The sequence below is a fragment of the Lithobates pipiens genome, unplaced genomic scaffold, assembly GCF_037356315.1.
Source record: "Lithobates pipiens isolate NorthernLeopardFrog02 unplaced genomic scaffold, aLitPip1_a1.2 Scaffold_27, whole genome shotgun sequence".
Taxonomy (NCBI): domain Eukaryota; kingdom Metazoa; phylum Chordata; class Amphibia; order Anura; family Ranidae; genus Lithobates; species Lithobates pipiens.
This window is the reverse complement of record NW_027507788.1, coordinates 153,612,314-153,626,189: the sequence shown is the minus strand read 5'-3', so window position 1 is coordinate 153,626,189 and position 13,876 is coordinate 153,612,314. Positions and strand designations below refer to the sequence as shown.

Here is a 13,876-nt window from a genome sequence, read left to right as displayed (position 1 = left end):
CATTCAGCTTCAGAGGCCTGGAGTAAAATTTGAGCGAAAGGCACTGCCTTGAATGAGACCACCAGCTTCCCTAGAACCCTCATACAAAAAGGAATTGAGGAATTCCTGATTTTATTATTATTATTTTTTTTTTTCCTTGAGTGAAGCAATCTGCCCTTCCACGGACAAATGTTTCTGGGGGAAGAAAGACCCTTGCTCGAACTGTGTCCTAGATCGGGCCCAAATATTCCAGCCTCTGGATTGGACGTATCCCTGACTTCCGAAGGTTGTGAAACCAGCCAAACCTCTCCACTGTTTTTAATCATGAAGTCCACATTGTGTTGCAGCTGCAGCAACTGTTCCCTGATCAGCAGGTCATCCAAGTATCCAAGAATAGACACGCCCTTGATCCTTAAGAGGCCCAGGACAGGAGTCGGAACCTGTGAAGAGCTGCGGGGCCAGACTGAATGGCAACGCCACAAACTGATAATGCTGGTCTTCTATGGAAAACTGGAGACATTTCTGATGAAAGCATCCTATCTGGATTGGCCCATTACAAAAAAAGAAAAAATCTCTAAGTGGGGTGTAATGGAAACAAATGTGCACCCTGTGGAGGCCTCCACCAACCCAGCACCACAGACACTTTGGAACTGTAGACCCCGCCAGAAGTACTCACAAGGATTTTCTGTATCTGCGACAGTCTGGTCCTCAAAATCCTCAGGCTCTCACTCCTCAGAAGCGCCATCTTGTAAATGACCCTCTTCGGGTTCCACCTCCTCTGCCTCTTCCTCAACTTCCACCCATTCTAGTTTAAACTCTGGAGGGGCTTCAGGAGAGGGAGACCATCCATGATTTTCCTCCCTGCATCAGTGAAGTGAACATATTAACAAGCTTGTTCTCTAAGCTTTCCAATGCGAATGCCAAATCTGCTTGGTCACATAAGATGCCCCTCTCAGTAACCACCAGACCGGATAAACACAGGCACTCTGAACCACCTACCAAACCTGGATCCTCGGGAAAATGCATAGGTGGGGACTCTGTCCAGTGTCCTCCAGACCTGACTGCGGTGGATAAAAGCCAATCCCAGCCATGCTCCCTCCTTCTTGCTTTTTATTGGACATAGTAGCTCATAACCTGGAATTAAAAACTGTGTTTTACAACTGACCTAGTCTTGTTTTAAAGTGTTTTGTAACCCTAACCATTACATACGCTGCCAGTCCCTCACTTGCATGCATCCATGTTCCCTAAAAGTTTTTGTTAAAATTGATGCTTCTAAATGCCCAGAGCAGGGCTGCGGATGACGGAGGCACGTAAACTGACCACGGTGTCAGGGCTTAGCAGCCCTAAAACTGTGGTCCGTTTACAGGGGAAGGCAGGAACTGGCATAATCAGCCCTTCTTCCTTTTTTTTTTTTTTTTTTTTACAGGTTGCAGAGGAGCGGCGGGTTAGACAGCACAAACACTGTGCTGTTTAACCTGCTATAAGGTAACATGATCTCCTTTTTATAATAAAAAAAAAATGATCTTGTGATGGGTCTCATGAGGGTAGTACAACATGGAAGACTTTCTTCTGTCTGCTGGTTCTATGCTGATTGTGGGGGTTTCCTCCCACAGTGTAGTGTAATTGAAATCTGCTACCACCAGCTTCAGGATGGGATTTGCTGACCCAGCTGATATACCAGCAGGACGACGGCCTTATCTTTAGATCTGTTATATGCATTGAAAGGGTTTTTACAAACATTATTTCAGATTCTTCTTACCTGCTTGCACCCTGTTCTTTTATTAACATGACGCATGCAGCTGGAGGTGCTGAGCAGAAACGCGCGTACACACACAACTGGTAAAGAATTTTGGTAGGGAGAGATCACTGTTGTCCAGGACTAACCAGGCTCCACCTATAACTGTAGAAACCTTTCACAATTGTAGACCTAGTGCTACAGGACCTTACCACTGTTTCACGACTTGCACATTCGTTTTTTTCAGTTTTTCCAGTGGTGCTGTTTTGTAAATTCAAACTCATGGCTTTCTGTTTTATTATAGGGGGAAGTCCAGGCACTTTTCCTCAGGCATGAAGGCTACCTTGGTGCAATTGGGGCATTTCTGAAAGGAGCTGAGCAAGACAGTGAGTATAGAAAAACGTAATATTTGAAATGTTTTAAGCTTGAGCCTTCAAGAGAACCAACAGGAGTAGACCTTTGTAAGGCCCATCTGATTTTCCACCTTTGGTTTAACAGCTTGTCTTCTAGATGGGTGTTTAAGCTGTAATATAATTTTTAGGTGTATTCTCTCACTTTCTGAGCAGACCATGCAAGTACATCTAAATAAATGTGCAATGGGCAAGGAAAAACATCTCTCCACCGATGTACTGTGCTCCAACATCCTTTCATCACCCATGATAGGAGCTCCATCTAACAATGTGAATATGGCAGCAGTCCTTAACCGAATGCAGCCACTGCTATGTTTGACCATATACACGCTGACCATAAACATACACAAGAAACCTTCCCAGTGGCCGGACAAGCCAGTACCATGATTTGGGTCACATAACGTGAGCAAATGGATGCTGTTGGGGTTTGTGAGCTGTTGCTACAACATGTTTTTTGGCAAGTCCGTTGTCAAGTCCTTGCTTGCATCATGCCATACCAGTGATCTAACAAAAGCCAGAGAGGCTGGTTGTACTGGAGTCAATCGATCGACTTCCGTACAACCAGCCTGCTCTTAAATGGATCAAAATTTGTCAGGCTCCTGCTTAGGGGTAGCGAATAAGAATAAGTAATCGTTAGAGTTTACATACACTTTAATGTATTAGCCTTCTTGATATTGCATTGTTTACTAGCGAGCTAGGCAAATGACCATCCTTTTCATTGCGTACATCTAGATCCTAATATGTACAGCTGGGGAGAAAATTATGCTGGCAGTTCCGGGCTTATGAGCACGTCACCAGATGTCTACCCAATGCAGCGATCCCGGAGTGGGACGGTAAGTCTTGTTAATGACCACAGCACACAGACCTGGATCCATTCACAGGTTTATTCAGTCAATAAATGACTACCTTCTTCTCTGTGTGAGCTTTGGTCAGCGTTCCTGTTCATTTTCTTGACAATCACTTTTCTAGAGATGGTACAGTTTGTCCATCCTTTTTTTTATTTTGAGACCAAGAAAGGGACTGGAGATGGTCCTTATTTTTCTCTGCAGCACTTTACTTGAATGAATGAGGAATCTGTGTATAGAGATTTCTCATTCATTCATAAAATTAGTCTGATACATAGGAACACTCGCGGTGTACTACAGCGGGGAGCTTAGTAAACACATGTTTACTAAGCCCCCACAAATGGGTTCCTTTAAGCTAGTGCATTGTTGGTTCACTTACCTTTTTTTCCTTCGATTTTCCCTTCTAAATGTTTTTTCTTTTGTTTTCTTTGTCTGAATTTCTCACTTCCTGTTCCTCCTCAGTAAGCTGTTCTGGCTGACTAAACACCGCTCGGATGATGGTGTGAAGTTTACTGAGGAGAAACGGGAAATGAGAAATTTAGACAAAGAAAAAAAACATTTAGAAGGGAAATTGAAGCAAAAGGTAAGTGAAACAATGCACTAGCTTAAAGGAACCTATTTAGAAAATAAACAAAGCTTTACAACCTCTTTAATCTATTAAGCCCATGTCAGAGGGGCATGACCAATGAGCAGGAATTTCAGCTGAAGCCTGTCTTTTTTTTTTTTTTTTTTTTTTTTTTTTTTTCCATTAGCTTCCAACTGGAGTTTAATTGTGGTGGTACTTGTATGCTCATTCTGATAATGCTATTTACCTGTTCAGTGAGTTAAAGCCCAACTGAACTTTTGAGTTACATCAAAACAAAAGGTGTGCAGGGTCTTCCTTTTTTTTTTTTTTTTTTTTTTCAGGCACAGCCCAAGTTAAAAAGCCTGACCTCTGAGAATTTTTATCTTAAAAAAAAATGCAGGGTGTATTCTAAATGGATGCCATGCCTAACAAGCTAGGGCAGCAACTCAGCTTGGCACCGTGAACTCCCCAGCCATCACTGTAGTAGCTCAGGCTTCTGCAGGGATTTAGAGCTTCCAAGAAGGCCGATCGGGTATCGCCTATGCATACTTACTTTGGACCAAGCTGGCTTAAATATAAATATGCAGAATATATCATCCTTGCAGTTCAGTTTAAAATTTACTGGACCAACATACTAGCCAGGAAACTAGAATTCTCTGATGGAGGTCAGCAATTTAACAAACATTTTGAAAGCAATCTATACTGAAAAGAATAAGTGGGTTGCCATTGCAGACTCCAGAATTATTGAAGCCAGAGAGAAAGAATCCCTGATGGCGCACATCCACGTAGGTGTTGGTGAAATGACAACCTCAGCCTGGGCTCCCGCCAGGCCACGTCCCCGTTTCCAGAATAAGGTTACTAGTAATAGTGTTCATCCTTCTCTCAGTGCAAGTTTCTTATAATTAAAGATGTTTACAGGTTATACAGTCATCTCTGTAATCAGAAAATGTAAGATCATAAAGGAAGTTGACTATAATCTCAGATACAGAAGTCACGCTTAGTTACACGTTTTATCTTTCTGTAACCTGTAATCTGTTGTTTTCTTACTTATTAATCATTTCACCGCTTTGATTTCTGCACATTCTTATTACTTTTTTTTTTTTTTTTTTTTTGTTTCCTCTCATCACTCTTAACATCAGTTTTCAGTAAGTAATTTTACATGTCAGTGCTTGTAGAATTGCATTGTGTCGCTGTTTTAGTTGCAATGAAAGTCAATTGCTGGTCAGGTTGGCAGTCTGTTTTCCAATGTACACAGAGCTACTACAAGTGGGGGCAGTGGTATTGTAGTGCCAAGTTATGATCACAGTAGGGAACCGTGGCCGCTAATACAGCCAGCCATTTCTTAGGAAATATGTTTTTATAGAATTGATCAGCTTTTGTTTTCATTGAGCTTGTTCTGGCAAACCAATATTTACTTTCTCTGTGTGTATCAATCATTTAGCTGCATACGTCTGCCCTGCCATTTGTACAGTTTGTGTTTCAGATGCGACTAGTGCCATGTTTTTGTACAGGCGTCTTTCCTGTACTGACATGACTTGATTACTCTGACATGACTGATTTCCCTGCACTACATTAACAGCTAGAGCAAGTCAGACAGAGCCTGTCTCCTGTCCTGTCTGGAAGACATCCTACATGATCTTTTATTATCTGTATTCTCTTTTAATCCCAGTCCTACTGTTCCTGGCCCACTCCTTTCATTCATTGGGCTTTAGTTATTTAAATCATAGAAGTTCAGCAACATATATGGGGGTTACCACAGCTTCCTCTTTTCAGGAAGACCTGTACAGCACCCTGCTGGTCCTTCCTGCCAGCCATGATCTGCCTGAATTGCATAGATAAGTACAAAGACTTAAGCCGCGTACACACGGGCGGACTGTATGGCCTACTTAGTCCGTCATACAATCCGACGGACAGTCCGTCCTACTTTCGAATGAACAGACTTGACCACACACGGATGCACAAACAGTCCATCGAAAGCTTGCGCGATGACGTGTACAGCACGTACGACGGGACTAGAAATAGGAAGTCCAATACACAGCAATGCAACCTTCCGCCGTGTAAATCCTTTCTGAGCATGCGCCATTCTTAGTCCGTCAAACTAGCCTACTCACGAGCGGATTGTCCGCTGAAACCAAAGTATGACGAACAGAATTATGGAAATTCCGAAATACTTAGTACGCCAGACTGCACGCTGAAAAAGTCCGCAGAAGCCCACACACGAGCGGACTGTCCGCTGAAATGTGTTTCGACGGACTAAGTAGGCCATACAGTCCGCCCGTGTGTACGCGGCCTTAGTAATGAGGTCACTGGGTCTAAGTGATGTAATGAGAACTTTTATTTTTATTATTTATAATTCAATAACATTTTGAGCAGAAGGGGGGGGGGGGGACAAAAGCAATACTTAAATATAAGCCCATTAAACTTCAGATTTAAATATGGCATTGTCACAGCACCATCAAGTATTTTTTAAAGTGAATTATTACATTTTGAACTCGGCAACTTTGAAATAAAATATACTAATTGATAATCTATGATCAGGTCATATGATCCAGCTGTCCCAGTTCAAAGATGCAATGCAGAAGAGGAATCAAGGCTGTAGCTCGTAGTATGCTATAGCCTGGGATAAAGTTAAAGGATAAGTTCACCTTTTGTAAAAAAAATAAAAATAAATGCACTTTTTTTTGCAGCTAAAAAAGTGATTTTTTTTTTCTTAGAACACTTTAACACTTTTTTTTTTCTTCTTTTTTTTTTTTTTTACTATGATCCTGCAAAGCCTCAGCAGATCGATGCAATGCAGGGTTCTTGCAGGCAGTCTGTATAAGCTGTCTGCTCATACTTCGTATGAGCAGGAAGTTACTCCAACAGGAAGACTCCATGAACTACCTAGAGCGCTCAACCGTGCCCTGGTACTTCATTGAAAACTAAAAGCAAACAGCTGCAAGTGCTGTCGGTACCTGTAGTTTTCACATTCAGAAAACAATATGAAAGAATGAGGCGGCTGGGCAGGCGTGTGTGTGTGTGTTTTTTCTTTTGCTTTTTTCCTTGTGACAGGGAGTGGGGGGAGAAGATCCACTGATCACTGTCATGTCGGGGATGCGGGGGCTGGTGCATCTAACATGTTACACCCTAAATATGGGTTACAAAAGATGACTTTAACCTTAAGTCTGCAGTGTACTGAGTAGGCATGACGAGGTGATACTATGCTGTCAGGCAGCCCATGGATTATATACAAGGCTGCTGTTAAAAATATCGGGGCGGCCCCCATATAAAATCAAACTTTTGCTAAAGATGCACTAAAATCATTTTTAGAGCTCATTCAAATGGGTGTTGTGGCTTATTGATATGGCTGGAGCTGAGCTGTATGCAGGTTAGCCTATGTCTCACTATGGGGATACAGCAGCTGTACAAACACAGCCACAGGTCCTAATTTGATAGGCATGTGGGTACATGTGTTTGATCCTGAACATAGACGGTGTGCATTCAGAGCCACTCGCCCACATTAAGGATGAGCCAAACGCCCTCCCGGTTCGGTTCACACCAAAACTTGTGAACAGGCAAAAAATGAATGCTAACACCATTAGTCTATGGGACACGAGCATGAAAAATCAAAAGTGCTAATTTTAAAGGCTTGTTTGAAAGTTATTGTCATAAAAAAATTTTGGGGACGCCCCAGGAGACATGTATCAATGCAAAAAAAAGTTTTGAAAACTGCTATTTTTTGGGAGCAGTGATTTTAATAATGCTTAAAGTGAAATGATAAAAATGAAATATTCCTTTTAAATATCATGCCTGGGGGGCTTCCATAGTATGCCTGTAAAGTAGCGCATCTTTCCCGTGTTTAGGACCGTACCACAGCAAAATTACATTTTTAAAGGAAAAAAGGTCATTTAAAACTGCTTGTGGCTGTATGAATTGACGGATCCCAACAATATATATAAAAATCAATGAAAAAAAACAGCAACAGGTTCTACCCCCCCCCCCCCCAGTCCATTACCAGGCCCTATGGGTCTGGTATGAAAAGGGGAACCCCTTCCCCCCCCCCCGCACCAAAAAAACAAAATGCGTCCCCCCTCCCCTTATACCAGACCATTAGAGAACGCAACCTGGCAGGCTGCAGGAAAAGGGGGGGGGGTCTCTTGCCCTCCGAACCCTACTAGGCCACATGCCCTCAACATGGGGAGGGTGTTTTGGGGTCCCCTCAACCCTTGCCTGATGGTTGTGGGGGATGACAGGGGTCTTGTCAGAATCTGGAAGCCCCCTTTAACAAGGGGACCCCCAGATCGCATGATACCCCTACACATTCTGAAAAAGTGTCCAAATTGTAAAAATGACAATTTGGGACAAGATCATTTATTTAAAAAAAAAAGAAAAAGAAAAACAAAAATCCAGACCAAGCCCTTCAGGTCTGGTATGGATATTAATGGGAACCTTGTGGCAAAAAAATAAAAAAATGGTGCACGGGTCCCCCTCAAATGCCATGCCAGACCTTTATCTGAGCACGCAGGCGGCAGGAAAAGAGGGGGGGGGGCGCAAGATTGCATGTCGCCCCCCCCCCCCCCATAACATGTTTTTATTTTAAAGAATGGTATCTATATACATTAGTCGCAAGCAGTTTTTTAAATGACAATTTTTCCTTTACAAATGTAATTTTACTGCTCTCATTAATAAAACTATGTATGGCTGCTATGTAAGCAGCCTTACATAGTGTGGGGCATGCACTCGGCCCCCTGAGCCATGATTGGCCAAAGGCACCCTGCCTTTGGTCAATCATGGCTCTCATAGCATGGTGCGCTGTGATTGGCCATAGCATGCAAGTCAGGTGTGTGCTTTGGCCAATCAGCAGCATCTCGCTGTTTATTATGGCGCATTCCGCGGGCGCTCTGATTTCCCGTGAATGCTCCATAATGTTCGGTATTCGGCTTATGTTCGACTCGCACATCGTGCTCATCCCTAACCCACACCTCTCAAACAAGGGCCTGCGGCTGCATTTGTACAGCTGCTGCTGCATCCCCTTAGAGCAGTTATGGTGAACCTTGGATCCCCAGATGTTTTGGAAAAACATTTCCCATGATGCTCATGCACTTTACAGTGTAGTTGAGCATCATGGGAAATGTGATTCCAAAACCTCTAGGGTGCTAAGGTTTGCCATCACTGCTTTCGAGTAACAGGCAGCTTTAGCTGCATGAACAATTCATTCATTCACACAGTCAGAGTAACACTGTGAGTCCTTGTGGTTCATTCACACATAAGGTTGGGGAGTGGTAAAACTCCATGGTTGAGCTGTTTTACCATCCACCAGTTGCTACCCCCTTTAACAGAGGCAATGGCAGGAGGTGTAAGAACTCCACAACTGCGATTCTATGTTTGGCGAACCATGAAAGAAATTATACCCCATCGTACCCCATATACACCCCCAACAAGGCTTATTCAAGTAAATAGCGTTGCTGTGCAAGTTCAAAGCACGTGGTTGCGTCATACTAGCGCAGAATTAAAGCGGAGGGTGAGGAGGCAATATACCTTCTCGCCAGCTGTTAAATGTTCTTTGAAGAGTGATCCAAATACTGACAGGTCTTCAAAAAGCAAAGCATGTTTGATTTGAACAAGCCCTTAATTTTTGCGTTTTAATTTTTTCTATAATGTTTCGTTTATTTTTTTTATTATTTTTTTTTAACAGTCCTGTTGGGGGGGCTTACCGGCCCCTTTTCTGCTCTCCATCCTGCAACCATATATACTGCTGGTGGGTACCCAGGGGGGCCTAGACAGCAAAGGGGTGGGCGCACAGATACCAAACCCCCCTGCAGCACAGCCAGAGGGAGAAAGGGGGGAGAAGCCAGCAGCAGAACTGCAAGAGGTGCAATAAGGCAGTACAGCTGTCCCTCCTACTTGGCTAGTGCCTGGGCCCCACTCCTAAACTAATGGGGCCTGGGCCAGGTACTGGAGGGATGGCTGTACTGCCTTATTGGCAGCCCTGATTTATATATATACACTTTGGTTAAATAAATGTGACTGAAAGAATCCTTACTACTTCCAGTGGCTTCCAACCTGTGGGCCAGATATGGCCCTTTGTTAGCCATTTTATCTGGCCCTCAGGCACTATTCCTGACACCGAACAATGGGGCATAATTCCTCCGTGACACTAGCAATGGGGCATAATTCCTCCCCGTGACATCAGTAATGGGGCACGATTTGTCCCAGTGACACCAATACAAGGGCAATTCCTCCCATCGATACCAACAATAGGGTATAATGCCTTTCCCTGACACAAACAATGGGGCACTATTCCTGCCGCTGCAACCAGCAATGGGACATATTTCCTCACACTGATACCAATGAAGGGGCATAAATCCTCCTGATGACAACCATTGCTAGGGCATAATTCCTTCCACTGACACCAGTAATGGGGCATCCTGCTGACCACAGGCACTGTCATTTTTTATTCCCACTGACCACCAACCCTGGAGAATTGTTTACTCCCACTGACACTGTGGCATTTAATACTCCTACTGGCCACCCCTAGAGTATGAAGGAAAGTTTGAGGACCCCTGACTTCTAGCAATATATTCATCCATGTGACGGGGGGGGGGGATGCATTTGTACCTTTACCAGCCCAATACTCTGTATTCTAGAACCCATTGCTTTCTGCTTTTTTTTAAACTGCCTGGTGCCCGTTTGTGGCTACTCTGACCTAAGGAGAGTAATACAGTATATTATGGGCAGCACAAATTTTCATACATTAAATGCATAATCTTCTATGCTTTGCCCAGACTGTGGTGCTGTCTCAAATGTAGACTCTGTTGTGCCCTGCAGTTTGACATGTTGGAGATGGACCGGCTGGAGCGTCAACTAGTAAACCTCCCTCTGCTCTTTGACCCATCTTCCTATGTTCCTGATACTATGGATCTTACAGAAGATGCATTGGCTCGGCAGTACTGGCTCACCTGCTTTGAAGATGCTTTAGAAGGAGTGAGTATATTTCCTTGTGCCTACAGTCCCAAAGAAGAAGCATTGTATTGGTGAAACATGTTAATAGATGAGAAGCAAAGATCCATCTGCAGTATATTATACCAACGTGTCAGGAAAAAATAAAAGGATTCAAAACGTAATCACGGAGTTTGAAAACGGATCACCCCCTTGTGTCAGTATTTTGTTGGACCACCTTTTTGCTTTAATTACAGCATTTAATCTGTTGGACTATGTCTCTACTAGCTTTGCGCATCTATACTTTGCAACTTTTGTCTACTCTTCTTTGCAGAACTGCTCAAGTTCAATTAAATCTGATGCTGACTGTTTGTGGACTGCAGTCTTTCCACAAATTTTCAATGGGGTTTAAAGTATTACTAAAGCCTCCTTTCTTCTTAAAGCGGGAGTCCGCCGGGACTCCGCGTTTTTTTTTTTTTAAAGCCAGCAGCTACAAATACTGCAGCTGCTGACTTTTAAAATAGTGACACTTACCTGTCCAGCGTGCCCGCGATGTCTGCACCCGAAGCCGATCTGTAGATCGTCTCTCGGGTGCTGCCGCCGCCATCTTGGGTATGGGAATCAGGAAATGGAGCCTTTCGGCTTCATTTCCCGGTTCCCTACTGCGCATGCGCGAGCCACGCTGCGCAATAAGGACGGTCCCCGCTGCCTCTGGGATCTGTGTGTTTTCCCAGCAGGCAGCGGGGCACTTGCGGAAAGGGGCGTAATATACGCACCCCCCTCCCCCCTGAAAGGTGCCAATTGTGGCGCCGGAGGGGGGGAGGGTTCCGATGAGCGGAAGGTCCACTTTAGGGTGGACCTCCGCTTTAATGTAGAAAAAAAGTCAAACATGTTATGCTTACCTGCTGTGTGCAGTGGTTTTGCACAAAGCAGCCCAGATCCTCCTCTTCTCGGGTGCTTCTTCAGTGCCCCTGGACCCTCCCTCCTGTTGAGTGCTTCCAGAGCAAGCAGCTTGCTATGGGGCACCCAAGCCGAGCTGCAGCTCCATGTGTCCACTCAGACATGGAGTTACAGCCCACCCTCACCCCCTTTCTCTCCTCATTGGCTCACTGACAGATTTGACTGACTGACTTGACTGCAGCAGGAGCCAATGAGTAAGGAGAGTCCCAGATAGCCTTTAATCTATCCTACAAAATCCCTGGATCTAGATAGACTGACATAAGGGGGTGATCCTTTTTCCAACTTGGTGATTCTGTTTTTGATTTTTGTATTTGTTTTTTTTTGTTTTTTAAATGTATGTGCAATATCTTTCACTTGGATGCTATAAGTTGCACTAGTAAATACAGCTTGATAAAACCAAAACTGTGAAAAGTAGATCTCTCTAGCAATCCTGACTTGACAGTCTCCTCCTCAGGAGATGTAGTTTGGTGCCATCAAGTGGGGATTTTGTTTGACATCTGCAGTTTTCTTTTTTTTTTCTATAGTAGCACATTAGGTGAAACCTGGTGCATAGATAATTGTAAAGTACAAGAGATCTATAGTGACCAGCTATAACTCTGTACCTTGCATTAAAAAAATATATGTATCAAATCGCATTTTAAGCAAAATGTTGCTTTCCAGTTAATGCTTTCAATAGGACACAACTAATTATGTTAGAGGTGTTAGAACAGGATTAGCTGTGTGTGTATATATATATATATATATATATATATATATATATATATATATATATATATATATATACACATTTATTTTTGATAAAATTGTATCAATTTTTTTTTTGAGTTGATGGAAGCCTTAGATCCATTTTTAATTGTAGTTGACCTAGGTCAGTTTTAAACTGTCAATTTGAATGGCAATTGAAGCATATCTAAGGCCAAAGCCTTTTAAGAGCCCCTATCAGGTTTTTCTGCTGTCTGTGTCCCCACTGGGGAGATTTACCCTGTGTCTTGGTGACCGTTGTCACCTGGATAGTAAGTGATAGAGAAATGTTATCACAAGAATTGAGGGGAAATCTTCCACTGTGGACATGTGTAGGAGAGCTTTCACCTCATTTCCTGTTGTCTTTTGGTCAGAACGCAAATGTAAATCTCAACATTGGGACAACAGACAACTCTCTTTGGGGTCCTGGACAGCTTGTAGAACTGATTACAGGCAGTGCAGTCTAATATATTTTAAAGCTGATAGAATTATCTATCATATGTTTAGCCATATCATTAGGTAAGCATTCTCATGCTTCTCAGTAGTGTGTTATGCATTTTTTTTTTTTCTCCTTTTGATATATGCATAACCGTTCCATAAAGTCTCTATAAGCCAGTCACATGATGAGCAGTGTCCTATTTTCAGATGATACATCATTATACTGTGAGAGCAAGGCGCTTTAGCAATTGCCCCTTAGAGAGCATGCCCATGACTCCCTTCACTTACAGGTTGGCCTCCCTCTTCCAGGTAAATGATGCTGGGTATCATGCCACCTGGAAAACTTGGGACATTTTGTTGTGAAAAAAGTAGTACAGTGGGGACAGCATCAAGGGGGGGGGCGAGTATTGCAGCCTGGGGGAAAAAAAATGAACGCAGTGTTTGGCATTAACAATTTTACAGGAGAAGACCAGAGAAGGCACCTCTAAGTGCAGAATTTCAGCAGTTTATTAGCCAAAACATTTTAAAAACAAGTAGGTGTTAAAAAGGCTCAGCATGATGTCCTATTTCTGGTGCTCCATCTCCCTTTGTCAACCAGAAGCTGTAGGGATAGACTGGATCATTCAGTAAAGTTGACCGTCACTCTTCCGGGATCGCAGTGGAACACATGCTGTGTGTGGGGAACTCTCACGCCCGATGTGACGTCAAGAAAGGGGCGGTGATGTGTTTCGGAGTATGTGCAAAATGTTCTTCAAAACCCTGTGTGCATGCTCTGAAACGCGTCACTTCTGGTGTGTGCGTTCCACCGTGGTCCCGGAAGAGTGGCAGTCATCTTTACTGGAAGATCCAATCTACCCCTATAGCTGCTGGTCAGCACATGGTGACTAAGCAACAGTGACAGGAGCCTTTTTAAAACCTACCTCCTTTTAGTGTTTTCAAATTCTGTTGGGGGTGTGTATATGAAAAGTAGTTGGCTGAAGTGTATTTTTGTTTAACTGCATTACAAGGAAACCTGCAAATTAACCCTTTTCTTACACCTTCTTTTATTAATAAGGTTGCTAAACGTGCTGTTGCCAGTCAGCTGGATGCCAGGGATGCAGTGGAGCGGGCAGAAAAGTTCCAGCAGAAGTACTGGAACAAATTACAGACTCTCAGGCACCAGCCCTTGTGAGTATGTTGGTGCCTCTAGAAGGTATAGATTGTGTTTGTGTATAAGATCACTAGAGCTGTACTGGTAACATGTTTGAATTTGTATTCTGCTTGCTTTGGCCCTATATTGCCACTA

The 13,876-nt window shown here is 43.4% G+C and overlaps 1 protein-coding gene across 3 annotated transcripts in view; it reads left to right on the top strand.

Moving 5' to 3' along the window:
• The window catches only part of PANK4 (pantothenate kinase 4 (inactive)), a 112,902-nt gene that overhangs the window by 71,582 nt on the left and 27,444 nt on the right, over window positions 1–13,876 (top strand). For all 3 annotated transcript variants that reach the window (XR_013263231.1, XM_077457678.1, XM_077457679.1), the window contains exons 8-11: window positions 2,019–2,100; window positions 2,857–2,957; window positions 10,342–10,497; window positions 13,646–13,758. Coding sequence is in view for 2 of the 3 variants with exons in the window: in XM_077457678.1 (XP_077313804.1) it covers window positions 2,019–2,100; window positions 2,857–2,957; window positions 10,342–10,497; window positions 13,646–13,758 (452 nt within the window). In the remaining variant the exon portion in view is untranslated. The remainder of the gene's footprint in view (window positions 1–2,018; window positions 2,101–2,856; window positions 2,958–10,341; window positions 10,498–13,645; window positions 13,759–13,876) is intronic.